This window comes from Rhagoletis pomonella, unplaced genomic scaffold (assembly GCF_013731165.1).
Source record: "Rhagoletis pomonella isolate Grant_MI unplaced genomic scaffold, Rhpom_1.0 Rhpom_scaffold_00003, whole genome shotgun sequence".
Taxonomy (NCBI): domain Eukaryota; kingdom Metazoa; phylum Arthropoda; class Insecta; order Diptera; family Tephritidae; genus Rhagoletis; species Rhagoletis pomonella.
This window is the reverse complement of record NW_023458557.1, coordinates 81,300,229-81,323,223: the sequence shown is the minus strand read 5'-3', so window position 1 is coordinate 81,323,223 and position 22,995 is coordinate 81,300,229. Positions and strand designations below refer to the sequence as shown.

The following is a 22,995-nucleotide window of genomic DNA, read 5'->3' as shown; positions in this document are numbered from 1 at the left end:
AAAGTGCTAATTTGAAGTAGCTAGGACTTTCGGATATTTGGCAAAAAAAAAAAAATTGTCAAAAATCTATGGTATCTAAGTCATTGCTTCTCCAAACTTTCATTTTGTTATACTCAAATTGAAAGGGCTACAAAAATACTGACTCAAAATCTTTCTAAGAAATCTAATTAAAAAGCTTGAGATGTTTAAGAAAGTTCGTTGTTTTCAGCTAGCGATCTTTAAAAAAAAAAAACTCTTCTACCTTGTCTGTAGATAACATATGTATGTATATCCAGCCCTAGCAACAATGATGTTAAGCAATCCATAGTTGTTTTTCTTAGTTCCGGTGTGATAAAAACAATTCAATAACGAAAATGACATGCCAAAATATTTTCATACACTCATACATATGCACAAACATATGTACACATCCATATGATAGTAAAGCAATTACCATACTATAATTCGTGATCATTAATGCTAACAAAATATACATAGATAAAAAAAAAAGCCGTCAAAACCCTCATTTAAAATACAAATTAGACGCGCACTAGACTGCCGCTGATTTTATATACAAATTTACACTCGCCCACACAATCACAAATCGGTCGTAAATAATTTTAACAATTGAATGATTGTGCCTGATTACTACAAATCTACATATGTACATATACCGAAAGAATGAACTCATTTAGCTCACCTGAAAAATTATGCCGACGAGCAGCATACCAATGAGACGCGGCAATGTCGTCAACGATACCAGCCAACCGCCAAAATTAGCTGCCACGGCAAGTACAACCAAATTGAAAAGCTGTCCACCAGGGGCAGCTGAATCGCCGATGATGACATAGGCGGTGAACCAGATGAGCACACCTGTAATTTAAGTAGATTATAATTAATAGTTATAGTGGCCCTTGAGTCCAGTTCAGAAATTTCATCTCACTAAGTATTTACTCACCAATTAGTATGAGTACACAAAGCCGCGAGAATTGCCGAAATGAGGGACATAGCGGGTAGGGGCAAATTTTTTGCCAGTAAGGTGGCTCCCATGAGGGGCGATTTTCTTCGCCACGACATTTCAGGCAAAATGTATATATCCAAGATTCCTCCAACTTATTGCCTTGTTCATAGAGAGCTTGTTCTTGTTGATGTTGATAGATTTTTGCATTTAAATTGTCGAGCGCGGAGGATCTGTAGGGTCGGCTGTTCTCACCTGTACGAAAAGCGATAGCGAAAGAGCAAACGAGATTTTTTAGTACCTAAGAATATAAAATTTGACGATATTGCTTTAGAAGTGTTGCATGCAAATCTGTTCGGGTTAGAACGAAAATTCGTTTTAGATTGAATGCCCTATTATTATTACATAGCGTATTTACCAAGGGGTCGTATAAATTTGCACTGTGTCCGAACTCTAGATAATTTCTTACAAACAAAATTATTTTAAAATTAATTTTACAAAGCCTTAATTTTACGGTATCGATAGTAGGGGTAAAATTTATATCAGTATTGGTCCATGAAAGATTTTACCCTACACCACTTTATACAAAATGTATAGCTATCTTAAAAAGCTTCTCATAGGTACCCATGAAGTGTCCAAATTTGGTCTAAATCTTACCGCCAAAACATTTTTCGCGAGAGACTCTTTTTAAAGCTTTCATTATAGGTGAAAGCTCTCTCTGATCATCAGTGGTCTAGATCACCGATAAGCAGATTGAGCTTTCCCTCTGCAGGCATCCGAACAAAAATGTATGTATGCAACGATTAAAAGAGCTTTTCCAGCGGGCGACGAGGTGCCCGCCACCGGTCTAGACTATTTATAGGTTTAGGGGAGATGACGAAATCTATATGAAGTTTTAAAAGCTTCTACTCTAGCTGATATCCAAAAAGTTTACATCAAATGATACTAACTATTTTCACCGACTTACATTTTTCATTAACCAGTTAATTTTTAAATGTATGCACTATATTTTGGCCTAAAAAGACGCGAAATGTCCCGAAACAAACCGAAAAATATCGGGAAATTTTGAAAAGTAAAACACGAAGGACGTAAAAAAGTTAAGAAAAATAAAACAACAAGGACGGTTACGAAAAACCACCGAGGAAAACCCCGAAAAATTCTCGAAAACCCCAAAAATCACAAACGTTGCAATGCCTAAACAATAGAAAAAAATTTTGTGTGGAACCCCGCCATACCGAAGTGAAACTCCTTCTTCCTGTTACCCGTAACAAGGAACATTTATTTTAATCTTAATATTAATCATAGCTTTAATATTAATTTTTATCTTTGTGTTTATCCAGGAGCAAGCGCAGCGTTGGAAAAGATTGCGAATTCTTGTACCCTGTTTTTGCAGCTGCCACCAAATATGGTGGAGATTATTCTGAGTTATACTAGCAAGTGATAATTTATATAAACTCTACTCTTTTGAGAACGATTGCCGTAAAGATCCAATAGGAGAGGGAGCGTGGTAGGCGCCAGGTGCCGCCTAATCAGCTGTATCAGCTGGACTAGCTTCTCTCAGCTTAGGTCTAGACAAGTCCGAAAGCTTATATTTCCTGATAAAGAATGAACAGAGACCTATCTATGTTATTTAGTGCTTGGCTGATGAGTGAGCTAAGCCTGGACAAAGTGTACCTCCTTTTATTTTCCTATTTACGGAAATTTATAGGATCTTCAATATCAGGTCGGCGCTGGATTTTCTACACCTCTAGCTTTACTCAGCCTTGCCTAGGTTCTAAGACCTACATATGTGTTATTTAGCCTGCTCTCTTCTCCGTAGGCTTCGGTACGAGGATCGCTATAAAATATTGTGATATAAATATTCGTGGTTTGGCTCTGCAGAAATATGATTCATGCCTTAACCTCCAGTATCATGGGGATCAGAGCCCTTTCCGCCATCTCAAGGCATCCGTGTCAATTCAATGTCGAATCTTTCATTTATTTAAAAGGAGCAAATGTCTGCCAGTTTCTTCATGCATCTTCTTCATCTTGAGGCTAGCAGCCCTTCTACACATTTCCACCTTTCAGTTGTTATTGGCCATAATAATCACTGCGCTTGAGAAGCGCGTCACGGTCAGATATCTTTCAACGTCTCTGAGCAACATCCTGCACGACTGAGATGTATCATACCTAGCCGACTAGCTCAGCGCCTTACATGCTTGCCGTTACTCTTCCGAGAAGCTTTAGACGGCCTGTCGTAGTGACTATGCCGGTCCTTCTCTGTCTGCTTTACACCAGTGGTCGCCTACTAGCCCAACAGCTCGGGGTATCGTCGCGTTTTTCTCGGCCCCGCAGCTTTTGGGCGTAGACGGCCTATCATACCGGTCTTGTATCGCTTGTTCGTGGATTCCATGCATTCATGTTTCAGTGCAGGCCAAATGCTCGACCCTATTAAGCTGGCATTTCAGGGTACTATTTTATATATATATAAGGAAAATTTGAAAGTTAGGGGGGGGCGGCTCGAGCACCCCCCTGCCCCTACCTGACTACGCCCATGCCTCCAAAACGTCAGGTTCGCGGTCAGTTGAAGGTCAAGTAGGGCAAAATTCATTGAATAAACCTGAAAATTCAATATGTACAATTCTTGTGGATTTTAACTTGGGATCACCTTAGCACGACTTCTAGATGACGTTGAGGAATCAAGGGACCCCCATGTTCGGATTCAGCGACAACAAAAACAAACAAAATTTTTTAATAAATTGAATACATTTTTTTAGGGATATATAGGTTTGGTTTAATATGCATACACTTTTTTTTTGTAAACCTGTGTTATCAACAAAAAATAATTGCAAGATCACTGTGATATTGTTGTGTCTACAAAATTAGCCAATAATTGTAGTTTTTTTTCTAACTTTTTGTAGGCCGGGAGATATATCAGCCACTCGTGTTGCTGCTATCAAACCGCAATTGATTGCTGATCGTTTTAACATGTGTATATATGTATTCATTAGGGTGCCTTACCGAAAAAAGTTGTGGCTATTCCACTGGTATTATAAAATTTATTATATTTTAAGACTTGCGCCAAAATGTTTTTTGAAAATATGTATTAAGATTTACGTGAGCTCGACCAAGCTGAAAATAACTCCAAAAATCTTATTTTGATTCTTTGATAAAATGTTTAAAAAGTTGATAAAATGTTTAAAAATTGTAAGCTTAAACTTTTCTATCAACTGAGGTGTTTTAGCCAACAAATATTTTTAAAAACTAATTTTATTTCGTAAATCTTAAAGTTTTACCGAATTATTTTGGCTTACTTCATAAAATAAACAAAATTTTATAATTCCGTTAGAACAGTGCCGATTGTCTTTTGTATGTTGAGTGATGCATCCTAATGTACATAGAATGAATATAATACATATGTATGTATGCATATACATTTATATTTACAGTAAACACAACAATTTAAGTCTACCTTCTTTTATTGCGAATACACGTTGAATTTTCTGGCATATCATGCGAGGCAAAAATGTAGCGGTTTAACTTAAGAAATCATCAACAATGTAATGTATTGCCAGACCGCTCGCTTTGCGGCTGACCCTCTGGCTTTTATTTAAGAATCACTTCGATTTCTTCAAGCATTAGTCAAATCGGGCATTGGCTAGTTGCTCATCAAAATCAAAGTTGACAAATTAAATGCTGCATTTAAAAAAGATTTTGCTTTAAAAAAAAGTGCATTGATTCAATGTATAACTCAGTTGTATATACAGTAGAGTAGTCGCACGTAGGCACCGATCGCTCATGATGAATTGACTTACGCGCAGATAAAATTATATACATACATATGTACATATGTATGGACGAGTATGTATGCGGGAATGGGTTAATCACTGATTGAGTGATCGCATTTGTCTGATTGCAAAAGCGTAAAATCGAGTGCCAATATAATTTACATACATACATACGTATATACATATGTGGGTACAAGTAAAGTAAAGTAAGTACATAAAATTGGCAATGCATTTCCAACTACAAATCCAAAACCATTTCTACAACATCCAGAACAGCCCTAATATATTGTTCACTTTCCTCTTCGCTATCGCATCAACAGGTACCACAATAAGTAGTGACCTGTCGGAATACCTTGTTCCATTTTAATCCGAAGTGTATAGATATGCGTTTTTTTGTCGCAAGAGCGCAACGCATGCCTTGCGGATTCACAGAAGGATGCTGTTCCTACCACAAGCTGTATGTAATTTATAAGTGTCCATTGCTATGTCTACCTATAGATGCGAGCAGTGGTAACATTCCAGACCAATTCGTTGCCTTCTCTGTTATCTTCAATCGGTGCCCAGGCACCCATAAGAGTTCTATTATATAATGCATCTCTTGTGTTGAGCTTTCAAAATTTGCTTGACTGTCATAGAAGATAAAGGCCCATATTTACTCCTTGACTCCTCTTGCCAAGTGCCAAGTGGAGTCTGGGATAGTCAGCACCTCCGCCTGGAATACCCTACAGTGGTCAAGAAATCGAAAAGACGTTAATGTGACTCAGTGATGCTAGCGATGAGCAACATTTCCGAACAAATCTTGTCTTCAGTATCTTGGATCCTAACAGAGACTTCCTAAAAATATTCCTATAAAGCAAATAGCCTTTTTTATGGCAAATATCTCTGTCTGCAGAAACTCCGATGGTTATCTAGGCGACATTATTGCCGTACGTGCAGATTCTATGAATAGAAAAGCACGCCATCTACTTTTTGAATCTTTGTGTGTAGATGGAAATGCCATCATTATCCGTCGATTAGGCCATCATACCACCCACCATTCCCTATCTGGAAATCGTATAATAACTCTAAAGTGGAAGCACCACAATGACGTGATGTTATCAGTGTCCGTGTCCATATCGGACTCAAGTTCGCTGCGTGCCCCACAATTTTTTATTTCCTTAAATAAAGCGCCGCTTTTGCAGCCCCGTCACGAATTCTTGTGGCGACTTCAACTGAAGGATCATATTCAGATCTTCTTGAGGTGCTCTTTAGAGGTCGCTCAAAGCGCCCAAAGTTTTCCATGTATTTTTATATGGGGAAAAAACACCTTTTCGTAGAAATGGTATAGAATTCTTGAATATCAATTTTTTTTCGATCGGAAATCTCTGGTTTTCTTCAGAAGGCTTTCAATATTAACCATTTTTGAATACTAAAGATTTTTGATTGGTTGTTTTTCCCCATATAAAATACATGGAAAACTTTGGGCGCTTCGAGCGACCTGTAAATATTTTTTTTTATTTCAAAATAAAAAAATAGGGGTATAATTTTCGGTACAGTCCTAGGGCGTGAGAGCATAAAAGTTTCCACTTTCCCTTTTCACATGCATTTTTGGACCACCCTAATTTGCATATGTGTCTTCTTTAATAACAATACGGTACTTTAAGCGAAAATAAATCCCCAAAATATGTTTGCAGACGCCCATGTTTACTTAATTAACAAATATTTAACTTAATTAAAGCATTAAATTAGTCACATGCATGTCATGTGAGATTCTGAGTAAATACACGCGCTTGCCTTAATTGATAGAATAATTAACAATAAACAAAAAAAAAAAAAAAAAAAAAAAACCAGGTAAAAGCAAACAAATAAAAACAAACACAAACGACGGAAAACGCCAAGTAGGCGTGTGAGTAATTTGTATTTTTCTATTGAAAAAAACTGAGTGCGTTGGTCCTCATTGAAAAAAATTTAGAAAGGAAAAAAATTTTAAAATATTTTCTAATATACATACATACATATGTGTAAAAAATTTCCACTATGTATATTAATTAGAGTGGTCCAAAAATGCATTCCCCCTAGGAATGTTCCGAATCGAAAAACATATACCCAGTTTTTCTATTTCGAAATCAAAAAATATTTAGAGATCTCTCAAAGCGCTCTCTTTACATCGCTACCAAAAACCACATGCCTTTCCTCAAAGGCGAGGCAGAGACACAAAAAGTGTTCCACCGTCTCATCCTCTTCCCCATCAGGTATTAGTGCAACGTAATTGTGGACTGGTGCGAGCCCTCTGTGGCTAAATAGTCACATGCCTCATTACCAGGTATTACCGAGCGACTTGGCACCCAGAGTAAGAAAAGTTTCTTATGTTTTTTTTTTTCAACATAATTTAGTCGAGACTTGCATTGCCGAAGTAGTTTGGAAATAGTTGGAGGGCTGGCTAATGCCTTGAGTGCAGCTTGGCTATTTATCACTCCAGACACGTAAACTCCTGTTTCTCCACCTATTTTCCACAACGTAGTTCATGGCCATGAGGATTGCTAATACCTCCGCTTGAGATACCGAGTCATGTGCCCCAAAAGTGAAGCGAAGATGGTCCCCTTTACTTTCGATATAGACTCCAGATCCCAATCTTAATCTTTGTCTGTATTTTTACATTACATTACATTTGTCTTTGTTGTTGCTTTGCCTTTGTCTTTGTATTTATATCTGTCGTTAGAGTCTGTCTGGGCCCTGTGACCAGGCTATACTCTTTGGAAGGATTGGTTTGCTCTGAATCCACTGTAAACTTTAAAAGAAAATATGTAAGTATTTGCGGCACAAAAAAATATGCAAATAATAAGGAAGTTTTCTAAAAAAAGGCAAATCTCGTAATAAAATTTAATGGCGAATATAGCTAAAAGCTGTGCTTTTTGCATGAATAGGTTTAAAAAGCTCAATGAAAATTTTAGTTCTAATTTCTTCTCTTATTCATAATACGTCGACGAGGAAGTGGAGACTTTTGTCTTACAAAGTCTCCATTGGCTAAAATTTGATAGTTTTCGAGCAATAAGGACCCATTTCCGCTCCATACCATTGACTTTGTGTCTTAACGTTTCCATTCTGATACTCGGAGCGCGAAATTTTCCTACAGGGTTGTGCGAAAAGATGTAGTTATATATATTTGTATGTACATTCGTGTATTTATATGATAATCGCTTTTGATTATTCGCGGGAAATAATTGGAAACTATATATGTAGTTATTTTGCGAAACTTTATCAATAATTATAGGCATTGCAAATCACGTGCTTGTCGCAAGCCACAGTTTATAGTATGCATGTAAGCAAATATAATTGCAATAATTATAGTAACGATAAACAAAATAAAGAGAAAAGGAAGAGTGGGCGCGAAAAAGATTTCACCGGCACTGATAAAATTGGGCCTAGGCACATGGGGGAATATTGTAAATTACTTCATAAAAAATATATTAAAAGTTTATTCGATTAAAGTTAAAGAAATAGACTTTACTACTCTTGTAGCCAGTTTATGAATGAGAGAGCCAATTACGATTGGGAGATCGTATTACGTGCGTCGTCTAAACTTATTAATAACAACCTCGATGTCATTCAATATCGTTGTCCATATCGTTTTTCTCTCAAAAATATTCAAATATTTGAAAAGCTTAAAATTATTGTAAAAAATATATAAAACTTCATTGACTTAACATATTTAAGAGTACATTTTGGTCATTAATCAAATCTTTTATAGCGCATACTTTCAGGTTTTTCCGGCATATTTTTGCCAGCCCTGGCTATCATATTTTCCTAGCGGGCCAACACTGGAGCTTTTAAAGGCGGATTCATTGTTTTAGTTCTGAACTAAAGTTGAAGTTGAGTACGCAAGTCAAAAGCGTTCGGAACTTTTCTCAGTTGCTCGCCCAGAGAGAGAAACACAACAACATGGAACCGCATGGAAGAAAAGACGGGAGTTGCAAAATGTCCGCAACCAAGCACACAAGTGAGCAAATAATCCGCCAAATGCAAAATTTCCCGAAATAGCAAACAAAATTTAATTTCATAGAACTTACTAAATAGGGGCTTCTACTATATTTACTCACCATTAAATTTAAGGAGTAGGCACCCATTGAGACGAGGTAACCAAAACTATTTTTTTTCTGTGCCACGTCATACGTGGTATTACATTTGGAGGAAACGAGATATTGCGCGCCAAGCGACGATATAAATATTTGTGTACATTAGGCTGGGTCGATTTTGTATGGGGGAAAATAAAAGGCATTTGACCGTATTGTAATAGTAATATTATCATGTCTTAGCTCTAAGCCAATTGTTATTGGCCACGAAAGATTAATTTAAAAGTTATCTTTAGCCCGCGCAATTGAATCAAAGTGTATGAATTTTTAAAATTTAACTTTGGCTTGTAATATCTATGGTATGCGTTAATTGTTATAAATAGGACGATATATCAAATTAAGGGTTATTAAATTTAGTATCTCACGTTCAGTTATCATTTTTCAATAAGTCTACACGTTTTTAAGGTATTAAGATAAAACTCACAAAAACTATAATTTTCCTTTATGAATTTTCAATTCTTCATTGCTTCAGCAACCAAGTGAAAAATTCAAAAAAGTGAGGCAAGATATATTTCAAACGTTCTAATGTTTTCGGATGTTTATATAATATTAAGTGGGCCATGGGCCGATTTGGTCAGTTTTCAAGATTGTGGTGAATGAAGTCAAACATGTATTGTCAAAGATTACGAATCGTTTGATAAGTTAATAGTAGTTTCAAGTATATAAGTATTTATATACATTAACATAATACAATTAGGGTGAGAAACGCCCATTTTAAGTCCATTTATGCAGTCTTGAAAATTGTTCGCGGTCTCTAATTCTGCCGTTATATGAAAGTAGAGGACGTGCAATAAGTGTTTAGATATACATAAATATTTTAGTTAATTCCATGATGTGAAAAAGTGACTGTAGGTAAATGCAATAGTATTTAACATATCCTGGGAAATCCTTTTGAGGACTCTCCAATTGGACGATATTGCTTTGCATTTAGCTTGAACGAAACAAGTCACTCCCTAACACCCTTTTCCGTAATCCGGCTCTTTCATTTAAAAGTTATTTATACAATTTAAGAGAAATTTTTTTAGAAAAAAGCTGGAGATCCACTTAAATTTTTCCATATAACTTTGGTAAATGTTACTCGATCGGTACTTAATAATTACCAAATTGAAGGCGAGACTTAATGCTACCGATTTTTGATAATAATATGATTAAAATCGCTCAGATTATAAACAAATTATTTTAAAACAAAAAAAAATTTTGAACAAAGTTTTGTGTTATTTTCTTATATTTGCAATTTTTATATTGTATGCATAAATATAAGCAAACCAATTAGTGTTTCTAGAGGTTGTGCCTGTCCAATGTTTCCAGACCCATTTGCATAAACAAAATTTTTCCACGATGATGGAAAATAATGGCTTTTCTATTAGAGTTACCGAAATTGTCCCTATATTTGCAAAAATTCGCAAACTATAGCTAATATTAAAAAAAGATTAGAATATTTGGAACCAGCGACATGCCAGCACGCCAGCAATTCTGTTCTTTACATCTTTTGAGTATAATCCAGTGCAATTATCAAGAGAACAATTCAAATTTTATTGAAAGCAGATAATCTTGAGATTAACGATAAGCTAAAGGGCTGCGAGAAATGAAATTTGACTTTATCTTTTGTTTAAACGGATTCATTATCTAATAATATGCACCAAACCATTTTGCCGATCCCAGAATTTTTAACAAGAATTGGTCTTATTCGACTAGTGTGCTGTGGGTCACTTTGCGGTCGATGCGCGGGCTCTTACAACTAAAATAAAATACTAATATTTTGCAGGCTTGTTGTTGACTTCATGATACAATATATTTTCACTATTACCAAGGGATCTGAGAAAAATTAGATTTTCGACCCGCCCTATTGTACATATGTACATTAGACTGCATCACTCCCTATACAAAAAAAAATCGGTGCTATTTTTCCATTGGAATTATAAAATTTTTTATATTTTAAGACGTCTACCAAAATATTTCTGAAAAATATTAAGTTTTAAGTGAGCTGGACCGATTTGAAAATACCTCTAAAAATGGAATTTTATATGAATAAAAATAATTTAAAAGTTTTTTTTGAAAAAAAAACCCTCAAATGTCAAAACGGTTTTAGCTTAAAAAAATTGCATAAAAATATTTAATAAAAATTTTAACGGAATCGTAATAATGAGATTTTTGATGCTGTTTTTGAACTTTTTTCAAAGATTCGTATAAGAAAAACTTTAATAACACAGCCTAAACTCTTCCGATTTAGACTTAAGAGGTATCATTGGAAAGGTTTTTTCTCATCGTTTTTATTTCTTTGCTAATAAACTCCTTCAAAGGATGACAGAGAAAGGTAGGATGAACGAACGTTATTCAAAGTTGAATTAAGATGTGTTGGTATTTGAAAAATAAAAAATTGGGATACGAATGACTGTTTTTTGGACAGAAATAAAAACAGTGTGAAAATACCTTTCCACTGAGATCCCTTAAGTCTAAATCAGAATAGTTTTGGCCCAGTTATTCAAGGTTTTCGTAAATCAATCTTTGAAAAAAGTAAAAAAACAGCATCAAAAATCTCGTTCTTACGATTCCGTTGAAAAGATTTTTAAATATTTTTATGCAGATTTTTTAAGCTTAATCTGTTTTGTCATCTGAGGGGACTTTTTTCAAAAAGTTTTTTAAGAAACCATTTTTATTCATAAAAAACTCCATTTTTGGAGGTGTTTTCTTCTTAATATTTTTCCGAAATATTTTGGTGGGCTTCTTAAAATATAACCAATTTTGCAATCCCGGCGGAAAAACTGCAGTTTTTTTTGGTGATGCAGTCTAATGTACATACATATGTAAGTAACAAGAAAGAAAGAGTTAATTATTCGCAATGCCCATGTGGCTTATTGAACTACTGAATTCTGTAAAAAAGTGGAGATCATTTCGTTCACAATAACGTAATTTGAAAAACACGAATGTCACTGACCCCAACGCAAATGTACTTAATTGAATTTAGTAACTTGAGTTCGCAGAGAATTCATCAAGTGGCTTGCTGGCAGATCACTGATCCCAACAGTGAATAATGGCAAATGATTTATGAAATGCTATTTTCTTTTTTATATTTTTTTTTCCAAAAATCTGGATTTTAGACCTTCACGTGAAGTAAGGATTTGCAAAAAATTAGCACCAAGCAATATAAATGTAAACAATATTTCGCAAAACAAAAACGCTAATTGTATTATTTCGTTAATGACAAATGACTCTGCGCCAACACTCACCATAACTGTGTAAAGATCCTCGATCTGATTCATTGTCATGTCCAATTGGTAGTGGTAATGGTGTTGCACTGGCTGTTGAATTAACCAGAATACTCTTTTTTCGAGTAGGTCCAATTTCCGTATGAGAATGTGTAGAAGTCTGAAATATAATTTAGAAAAAATTAGAATGAGAACCATATGTGGTATATATTAATACGCTAACATAATTTTTTTTTTAGCCTTCGTTTGGCGATTCTACCGAACCGATTTCATGAACACTTTTGCAAGGGGATTTTTCTGTAGATGAGGAGAGTTTTTATGGTTCGGCCAAAATCGTAGTTTAAAATGTTTGTATTTATGTATAATTGTTGTTGCAACTTGTTTAATTTGAGTTGTTTTTGCATTTTGTTTTACTTCGGATTTGAAATGCAACTTTGTAATAAGAATAAATGTGAAGATGAAGAAAAAAATGACGAAGGTAAAATTTGAAGATGAAAACAATGAGAATACATAAATAACATATGAACATAGGAATTAAGGTAACCGAAAGGGTAAGCAATGCATTGTAATATTTCGATAAGAATCGAAATGTATACAGTCATCAGAAATTTATTTATCGAAAGCCATCAAGTTTCCTATCACCGTAGTTAATAGACATTGAAATTTATCGGATCGTATTGAAATTGATCAATGTTAATTGAGTTATCGAAATTTATCGAGACGCAGAAACTTAGTTGTCAAAATGTACCGATAATTATCGAGTTATAAAAATGTATCGGTTTATCGAAAATTTATCAAGTTAATGATTATTTTTTAGATACTTATTGAATAATCAATATTTATCGAGCATTATTATTATTTATCGAAATTTATCGAGTTAACGAAATTTATCGAGTTGCTGTAATGTACAGAGTTCTTTAAAATTTTCGAGTTATCGTTGTTTATTGCTTCATCGAACTTTTTTGGTTGTTATCGAAATTTGTCGGTTTATCGATTCAAAGTTTTATGGTATTTTCAAAACTTATCGAGTTATCGAAATTTAAAGGTTATATACGTTTATCGAGTTATCACTGCTTATCGAATTTTAGCGTGTTACTGGAGTGTAAAGAGTTATCGAAATTTGTCGATAGCTCCTGAAAAATATGTATCAATTAAAACTAACCACGTTATCGAAATTTATTATTCAAAGTTTATCAAGTTATCCATGTACCTTTATTTATCAGATATATAAATGTTTGAATTATCGAAATTAGTCAAGTTATCGAATTTTAAAAATTTAAATTATTTAAAAAATATTAATCACTTTTCAGTTCCAAAGCAGGAGATTTCTCGGTAAGTAATTTTGTACCTTAAAAGTTAAACGATGTGCCAAGTTAGAAAACCTCTCCAAGAGTCTTAAAAAATAGAGAAACGGTCGAATTCCGACAGTAATTGGCACTCCTAGTCTGATATAAATACAAAGAAGTATGTACTTCTGTTTTTGCAAAAAAAAAAAATTGAGATTAAGGTTAAAACTTAGCTAATTTTCAAATAATTAAATGTAAGAAAATTAAGTAGTTTGTTATAAAAAATAGAAATTCAATTCAATTCTCATATAAAAATTTAAGATTATCTTTAATCTCTTCATGACCATGATCTAAACCAAATTAGTATAGGACCACCCCTGGCGTAACGCCTTTCCTCTAAAAAAAAAAATAATTATAGTAATCGGTTAACTTGGTCCAAAGTTATGCGGTAACATACATAAAAACAAAAAAAAAATATTCCGAGAAATTGATAACCTTCTCCCGTTTTGAAGTCGGTTAAAAATAAAGCTAGTCATAAAAAACACACTTCTTCTACGCGTAGGAACTACATACACTCAGTTTTTTTATTCTATGTTGTTCACTCTCTTCAAAGTCTCTAAGGGAATAAAAAAAATCGTATTTATACGGTGTTACATCAGGCGATTTTACGGGCAACTTTTTTTTTTTTAAAGCAACAATCGCCTGGTGTGAACGGTCTTTCTAATAATCGCCTCCAATGAAGTTGGCGGGCAGTCAACTTTTGAACCAACTAATCGCCTCTAAAATTGCCTATAAAATCGTCGTCAAGGAAAACACTCTAAAGAAGAATGGAAACTCCAGGGTCAAGATTCCACTACGAGCACGCTACCTTCTAGGCCCGTCAGAATGGGTACTTGTATGTCAATAACGGAAAAGTATGCGAAGGAAGTGGCGTACGTACCGTGGAGATACGCCACAATGAAGGTGTTGCGTCTGCAAATAAAAATCAGCTGTTCCTTATCGCCGTGTACTTGGGGTTTACACAAGTCAATTTTTCAGATACAATAGCAAAACATTGACATTTCTTTACTAATTTATTCCCACTTCTCTTGATGTATTCATCACTGTCTCTGGCTGTTCGAAGAGAGTTTATTGTCTGGATGCCTACTTTACTCAAACAATGCGTAAATTAAGTGCATATTCTCATTGGTCTTGTCTTGTGTAAACGCGGGGTTATACAACTATCAGCAGTGACGGACTTACGGGCGTCAAAAGTTGAGTGTTGGCCAACGTTCGTTGGGTCCGTCGACGCAAGGGTTGCCAATCTGACGCTCTCTATGCAAATACACACAGTCTACTCAACTGTCAGTTTCATCCTTGAGCGGAACGTACGCAAAGTACCCATTCTGACGGGGCCATTCCTCCGTCCCTACCTCCGTCACGTGGTTTACTAAATTCACAGTTAGTGCGAAGCTATAGCAGCTTATCTAACACCACGAATGAGTAGGTACACAAAAAAAATCCAAATCTATAATAAAGTAATAACAGCTAATCTTTTCGTTAGTGAAGCTTTGATTTACAATGTTTGCCAAGTGATTTGCAACCAACAAAAAATAGCCGCTAATCATATTTGGACATTCCCGCGCGCCCAACAACAACACAGTGGACCGAATAAAATGCTTATTAGCGTGTTGACGGCATATTGACTTAGCATTGGACTATGGAATTTTATTAGCTAATTTATATGATTATAAATCTTTTCGTGTATTAATGTATTTAAGGTAGTTAGTTCGACAGATTGTTAAATAAAAAAATTTACACTCACCTGTGATATTTTACGTTGTGGATTTTGTTCAAATACTGGATTGTCGTAAGCACCTGTGCTACGCACCTCGCTCGCCGGCTCAGAGGCAATGCTAACCTTACGTTTCGGTTGACTATCGATAACGATGGTATTCTTGAAAGAGCCACCATTGCCAAAATGATTGACCTGATTGGGCGCCATTGGTATCGGCACTGAAATGCCTGTATTGCTATGATTAACACTTGCAAGACTATTGCTCTTGTTGAGTGTGGGTACGCCAGCATGCCCATCGCTTGCTGGTGCTGCTGTTGATAATACGACAGTGCCATTCACTTGGCCATTGACCAGGACATCTGGCACCGTTTCGGCGCGTTCATTCATACTTTTGGGATTCTGTAAGACACAGAACGTGGTAAAAGTTAAAATAAAGCCGAATAATTTTTTGGAATTTTTTTTTCGTAATCTATTCGAAACTAACTCAAATTACTCCAACGAATGTAAGTATGTATGTATGTATTTTAACCGTTTAGCGTGACGCGTCATGAATACCAAAATCGTGCACAGTTCACAAAATTCTTTTTTTTTTTTCATTGCAGCAAATTTATGAGTTCTTTCACTTGCAAAAAATCTGAAAAACCTAGTTCTATTTTTTAACAATCACGCAGTTTTTGTATTTTTTTTTTTTTTTAACATTTTTAGCCATCCACGTTCACTTACGATGTGATAAATATCCGAACGCATTGCTGTTAATCCCTTTTATAAGTATGTACTTATTTAGTATGAAGATTGCCGTTGCTGTCACTGATTGATCGGTCAAACGTTGATTGATCTTATGATCCGTTGTGTTCACCGTTTAATAGCGAAATGTCATAGGCTGTAAGCAATGCTACTCAAAGTACATAACTTCACATTTGCGTTGGAATTACTAAAGTACTGCAAAGTATTTTCAAGTTATTTAGCACTTCTATTTGATATTGTTGGTACTCGTACTCGTATGTGTCTGGTTTGATTACGAAAAGTGCTAGCATTAATTAGCTTCAATTTGTGTGTGAATATTTGTATATCTCGCAATATCGAGTAAGAGTTTTGTACTTATTCGCTGCTCATCTGATTTGATCGCATTTTTTTTTTCTTGCTTGTCTCATTGCAAATTAACGGCTTTGACGTTTTCTCATTGGGCCTTTAAGGCGCTTGCTCACACCGCTGCACAGTGGTCAATAAATGTTCATAATTCACTGGAGCCTTCATTTCTCAAGAAATTTGTTTTTTATTTTATTTTTTTGTTTTTAATAAAAGCTAATAAAATTTGCAAGAGACTATTTGAGCCCAATTTTTGATTTTTTATTTGTTTATATCAAATTTTTTAGTGCAAAATGGAGAAAAAGTGCAAATTTTGAAGAAGATTGATTCTCCTGCTCCAGTTAAGAAATGTTACATAATAAAAACTAGTTGAAAAGAATTGTGTGGTTCTCCCAAAACGGGAAAAAAATAAAAAAATTATAATTTGAAATGTTCTAAAAAATTGTTACCAAAGTTTTTTTTGGTTTTGGTTTTTACACAAATTTTGGGTATTCAGTTTTATAGATCATTCAATTTTAGTGCAAGTTGCAAGTGGCTAAGAGTTCGCGTTGATTTTTAATAATTTTTTTGCTAAAATTTCGAGCACATCATCATGCTAAATGGGAAATAAAAGCGTTTGTTGTATTATTAAAAATCAACGCGAACCCTCAGCCTCTTGCAATTTGCACTTTGCTATACTAAAATTTATTGGTCTATAAAACTGCATACCCAAAATTTAAATAGAAACCAAACACAAAAAAAACGTTGGTAAAAATTTTTTATCACATTTAAAATTAATTTATTTTTATTTTTCTTTCATTTTGTGAGAACCCTACAATTGTTTTCGACTAGCTTTTATTATGTAACATTTATTAACTGGAACAGGAGAATCGATCTTCTTCAAAATTGGCACTTTTTCTGCACTTTGCACTAAAAAATTTAATAGAAACAAATAAAAAATCAATAATTGGGCTCAACTAGTCTCTTGCAAATTTTATTAGCTTTCATTAAAAAAATAATATCTAATCGAATTGGTTAAGAAATGAAGGCTCCAGTGAATTATGAACATTAAATTCAATTAATTGCCCACTGTGCGCTGCTGCTGCTATAACTCTTTGCCACTCTATTTCTTATGCTCTCCTAAGGCTCATCTCTCGCTCGATTTTGTCATTCTGTTTAAACGATTTTGCAGTTAATTTTATTTAATTGCCGATTTTTTATTGTTTATATTTTGCCTGTCTTTCTCAACGTAGTTTAAACTACTCTTTTTATTAGTTTCCTTCTTAGTTTTAATTTTTCCTCGCTTTTTCCCCACTTTTGTTTCGTTTATTTTATATGTATTTTCTTTTTTTTGTGCTTGTTTTCTTTCTTCTTTTGTACTCTGCGTAGCAAAAAATATTGTCACGTGCGTAAAATTCCGTCGTCTCATTAACGCTGTTGCTCCTGCCTTTGTAGGACAGTTTTAACTGAATATTAATTATGTTAATTCAGCTGAAAATTAACTTTGTTTATACTCGTAAGATTGTTTTTTGAGAATATCTGTACGCTGGAGATTTGTGTTAATTAATATACAATTTTTACAATGTCAAAAAAATACCCTCGACTGTAAATAAAAACAGATATTAAAATTTTTCTTTTTTGATGCGGAAATGCATCCAGCTGCTACAGGAGTATTGCTGCACAAAAAAAAAATCATTTACGTTAGTTTCGAGGTTCTCTAGGAGAGAAAACTACGAAACGAGTACATTTCTTATTTAAGCGTTTTTATCTTGAATTTGAACATTCCACACAGAGTTCTGCGGCTTTCGACAATTTTCTAGTTTAAGGGAATACCCCTACTGTCGAGATTTAGGTATTGCAAAATTTATCAAAGCCGGAAAGGAAAGGTATCAGAGAAAATACAGTTTGGGGGTCTACGTCTTTTGGGACGCTAATTAGGTGCGGAAATCTTTTCCCTGTTATACCAAAAAGTCTTTGCATGGCGTAGTTCTACCGAGCCGTGCCAGTTAAGGCCCCCCAATACGTTTCTCTTCGTCCTAGGTACCTCCTTGATAGTATTGGGACATACGACTAGGAAGGGCTCGGCGCCAATTGAGTGATGGCTGCTTTATCTCTTGCGAGACAGTCCGCTGTCTCATTACCCTCTATTCTCTTGTGGCCAGGTACCCATGCTAACTGGGTGTTGTTGTTCCTACCAATGAAGTTGCTCAATGCACTCAATAACTAACGGTGATTTTATATAATATGATAAGACAACATTGAGCGCCATGTGGCAAAGCCAACCTGTCCTTTCCCAAATCCTTATCTACCAAAGCTCATTAGAGCTCTTTTGGATACCAAATTTATGTTTATATAAAGAAGCTCGGACTCGAGGACTACTTTCAGTTGTAGCTTGGTGAGCGACTGTGTTATTTACTGTAGTCTGCTACTCTTACCTCGGGAAGACAGTAGCTCATTAGGACTTTCCTGCCAGATATTTCTACATCATTAAAGCTTTCGTGGCCCTAGAGGTGGTCGCATCCACATGTGTCTTCCACAGAAGTATGATCTCTACGATTAGTCCCAAATTATTCACTTCGCTGGCGACTGAACAGCGGATACCATTGTCAGGGGGAAGCTGAAGGAGTTCATCTACTACTAAGGTACACAGAAGAGGATATGGAACCCCTCCTTGAAGGCATACCTTTACTCTGATTTTTTTCTATATTCACCATTACCTTCAACATAAAAAAAGAGGTGAAACTTATAGGTCGGAAAGTCGTTCCGCAGATTTCTATTGCACGAATCTCCGCTTTGGTGGCGGGGCTACCCATTGGTGTATATTTTTTAAAATTCGGCCCAAATATGTCAGCCCCAGTTTTCCCATTTTCCCGGCTTGGATCCATCTGTGTACCAGATCTTCACATTTGGCTGGTTATAGCTTCCCTGCATTCCTGAGAGCTCGATCTTCAAGAAGGGCCTGAAATTTCCTAGAGATTTCTAGTTTTGGAACAATTTCATCAAAAAACCGAACGTTATGCAAAATTCCAAAAATTTCACAATTTATAGTTACGAAAATGGTTCTGAACTCGTTTCAAAAGTTATTCGAGTATACAAAGAAACAGAAAGAAAGAGCTACAAAGAAAATATATAAAAGAAAAATCAAAATTAAAAAAAAAGTTTTAATTAACTTAAAACTTATAAAAATGTTTCGTTAATTTTTTTTTATACAAAATCCTGCAACGATTTTGAAAATCCTGAAATTCTTAAGAAACTGATTTTTTTAAAGATATCAAATGAGATATTTTAGTAACTACTGAAACGTTTTTACTTAAAATTCATATTTACAATGATCTTTAGGCGGAAAATAAGAATATTATAAATTTTTGTAAAATGGGCGTAGCGTAAAATCGCCCATATTTCAAAATGGTTTTCTTTTTTTTTATAAAGCAATCGCATTTCTGGCAAGTATATTTCAGGACGAATGGATAAGGATGGAGCCAAGAGCTTGTGTGAGCAAACCCAATTTTTGGCAGCCAATGTCAGTTACGCGGTTTTGCAGAATGACGATGCGCGGTTTTGTACTTTAGACGACGATATGTGTACCTCGATAGCCGTTCGATCAATTTGAATCAAATCGGTATGATAATAGCGGTATGATATGCTAAAGTGTGGGGGAGGCAGGCTTATGTGGGCTCTATAAGAGCGCTTAGGACCTCTCTGGCATTTGGCCACGTTCCCACTCTTTGGACAAAAATCAGGGTAGTATTCATTCCCAAACCAGGCAAAGACTATGCGCTTGCAGAAGCTTCAGGCCCATCAGCCTGACATCCTTCATGCTGAAAAGTCTTGAGCTCACGGTCGATAAGTACATTAGATCAAGGATTTTGGCGAATAGCCCTGGAAGCAGGTGAGTGGACAATGGGAGTCTTTGTTGATATTGAGGAGGCGTTTGACAACACCGCTTTTGACTCTACGTGCTTTGCGTCCAGACACCCGACTTGTGGTGTTTGGTAGTCGACTCCCTACTATTGGAAATGCCAGACTTCGTTCACATGCAAACTAACGCGGATGATGTTTGTGCACGGTGATCAGGTAAATCTCCCAGGGAGGTTTGTGTTAAGACACAGAGAACCCTGAGTAAGACTGATGAATGGTGCATTCTGCAGGGTCTTGCAGTCAATCCCAGCAAGACAACCCTAGTCTCGTTTACGCGGAAAAGAAGGTCCCAACCTTCCAGTGCTAAGAGGCGTAAACCCAACTCTTACCGTGGATATGAAATATCTCTAAATACGAAGCTGACATGGAAAGCTCACGTCGAGCTGAAGATAAATCAAGCGCTGAAAGTTTTTGGAGCGTGTCGAAGAACCCTTAGCAAGACCTGGGCTCTGAGACCGGCTATGGTATTTTGGGTATACATAGCTTAAGTCAGGCCAATCGTCACGTACTCTGCTTTGGTATGGTGGCGCAGAAGCATGGTCAAGACAACGATGTCTGTGTTAAGCGGGCTGTCGTTAGATTTCCCAGAAGGGAACCATGGAGACATCCTGACACTCTTTTGGGAAGTTCGGTGAAAGCTTTCTATACCGTAGGCTCAAGGCTCAACGACTGAAAACGGAACTGGAGCTGAATGGCATCTGGACGGTAACTTCAGATGCTTTACCGCTTTGGGTGCAATACCCTGTAGGGAAAACATGAACTAGTGAACCAGATTTCTATTTCAGTACTAGTTCTTTTTCGCCAAAAACGAACCAGGCCGATAGTAACTAGTCCCCCCCCCGGCCCAAAAGCAATGAAATGTGCTACTTTCACTAAACTATTTTATTTTAAATTTTAAAAGCAGGGAAGGTAATCATTATGAGTAAAATAATTTAAATCAGAATTTAATCATTATTTTATGAATTATTATTGAGTTTTATTTTTTCGCTCAAACGGAAATAATTATTATTTGATTTTTATTTTTGGGATTACAAATAATGATTATTTTATGATTTTTATTTTTTCGCGCAGAGATTATCATTAATTTAAAGCTTTATTTTTCCACTTAAAAATAATGATAATTTATACAATTGAAAAGACCATACAGACGCAACCTACTGAAAATTTGACCTGAAAAGTTTGGGTCTTATTCCTTTTATAAGGGTGCGGCTACCTCTCATAAGGATACGTCGGTAATCACGCTGTTATAGTTTTTGAATTGCTCAATAATCATTATACTTAGTGATTCCATAAACAAAGGCCAAGATCCTGAAGGACAATTGAGAAAGGCAATGCAGTTGCCGAAAAAGAGTCATTAAAAAAAGTGTCAAAATAATTACCACTTTCTCACTAAATTTATTTAAAAATGTAAGCCACCACAGCTTTTTTTTTTTTTAAGAAAAGGCAAATTATTTTTTTTATGCAATCCAGCACAACTACCTTAATATAGTCTGTCAATAAAGTTTAGGTACAACGAATTTTTTACAATACGGGCAACTATTTTTAAAATATTTTAGTTTTCGGTAATTTTTTTATAAAAATATGGCCAATTCTACAACAAAATCCCCAAAAATCAGAGTTCCAAACATTGTGCAAAATTTAAGAAAATTCTGCAAAATTTCATTAAAATAATCCACTTTCTATTTACGCTCTCTAGAAAAAAGTTGAGTTTGCAGTTTTTCAGCCCATTCAATTTTGGTACAATGAAGTGCAAGTATGAGGAAGCTAGAACTTACCAAACAACAAAAAAAAAAATTGCTAAATATTAATGGTGTAAATTGCAATATTTGGTTGGAAATTTGCAGAGTTTTCTTTAATTTTGCATAAGGTTTGGAACTATGATTTTTGGGGTTTTTGGTGTAGAATTAACCATATTTTTATAAATTAAATTAGGGAAAAATAAAATATTTAAACAATAGTTGCCGGTATTGTAAAAACTTCGCTGTACCTAAACTTTATTGACTGACTGTATATCTTATTTACATTAAGTACGACAAAAACTTTCAAAGTACTTCATATACATATAAGCTTAAAAAGAACTGAAGTTACTTAAAAATCAATATGCTTAAATTTAGACAAGTAAGACAAAGTGAACTAATATTTTTACTTTTAAGCAGAACGCACTCTCGTTTTTTACTTACTACTTAAGTTTAATACTACTACTACTACTAATGTGGTTTATAAATTTTTAATAAATGCGTTTAAACATTTGTGATGGTATTGTCCTTCCTTCAACCGATCGAATTTAATACAGGAATTTATAACAGGTTGGGAACTATAAAAAATGGATGCAGATCGAACTAGATCTCATCTGACGAATTAGGAACTGGTTTAGAACTCAAGAAAAGGGGATGCAGATCGAACTAGATCTCATCTGTCGAATTTGGAACTGGCTCGGAACTAGGGCCAAAGGGATACAACGGGGGACAATTGACACTTCCTAGGACATTGCAATGTTAAATTCGCCAGTCGCTAGCATGCAAAAGAGAATTAACGCTTACTAGTCATGGTTCCAAACGCACTAGAACCGTACCAGTTCCGCACTAGTTCGTTTCCCTACAGGGTAGCAACGGTCTTTCAATCGGGAGTCTTTGCAATATTGATATTCATAGACTGGATAATTGGCGAAAGGCGGCGCGGACATAAAATCAGGATCTGCAGTGATAGCCAAGCTGCTCTAAAAACCCTGAAAACCGCTCGCTCCTCTTCAAAGTTAGTCCAGGAATTTAAGTTGGCGGCTAAACTCTGAACTCTGTTACAATATAGAATGAGCTAGAACTTGTATAGATGCCAAGATACTACGGTGTTCAAGTAACGAACTGAAAGAACGAGCAATGAATTCCCACTCCTATCTATTGGCCTTAAGTACAAAGGGCAATACTGCTTGGGTG

The 22,995-nt window shown here is 35.3% G+C and overlaps 1 protein-coding gene across 2 annotated transcripts in view; it reads right to left on the bottom strand.

The window, feature by feature from the left end:
- LOC118735653 (sodium/hydrogen exchanger 9B1) overlaps window positions 1-22,995 on the bottom strand; it is a 55,958-nt gene that overhangs the window by 8,296 nt on the left and 24,667 nt on the right. The window contains exons 1-5 of one of the 2 annotated variants that reach the window (XM_036465539.1): window positions 15,806-16,198; window positions 15,110-15,481; window positions 12,041-12,179; window positions 938-1,192; window positions 680-852 (exon numbers count right to left, since the gene is read on the bottom strand). In XM_036465539.1, the coding sequence (XP_036321432.1) occupies window positions 680-852; window positions 938-1,192; window positions 12,041-12,179; window positions 15,110-15,481; window positions 15,806-15,829 (963 nt within the window). In that variant the 5' untranslated portion in view covers window positions 15,830-16,198. Of the gene's footprint in view, window positions 1-679; window positions 853-937; window positions 1,193-12,040; window positions 12,180-15,109; window positions 15,482-15,805; window positions 16,199-22,995 lie in introns of those variants that run through there. The other variant, XM_036465540.1, reaches the window with a different exon arrangement.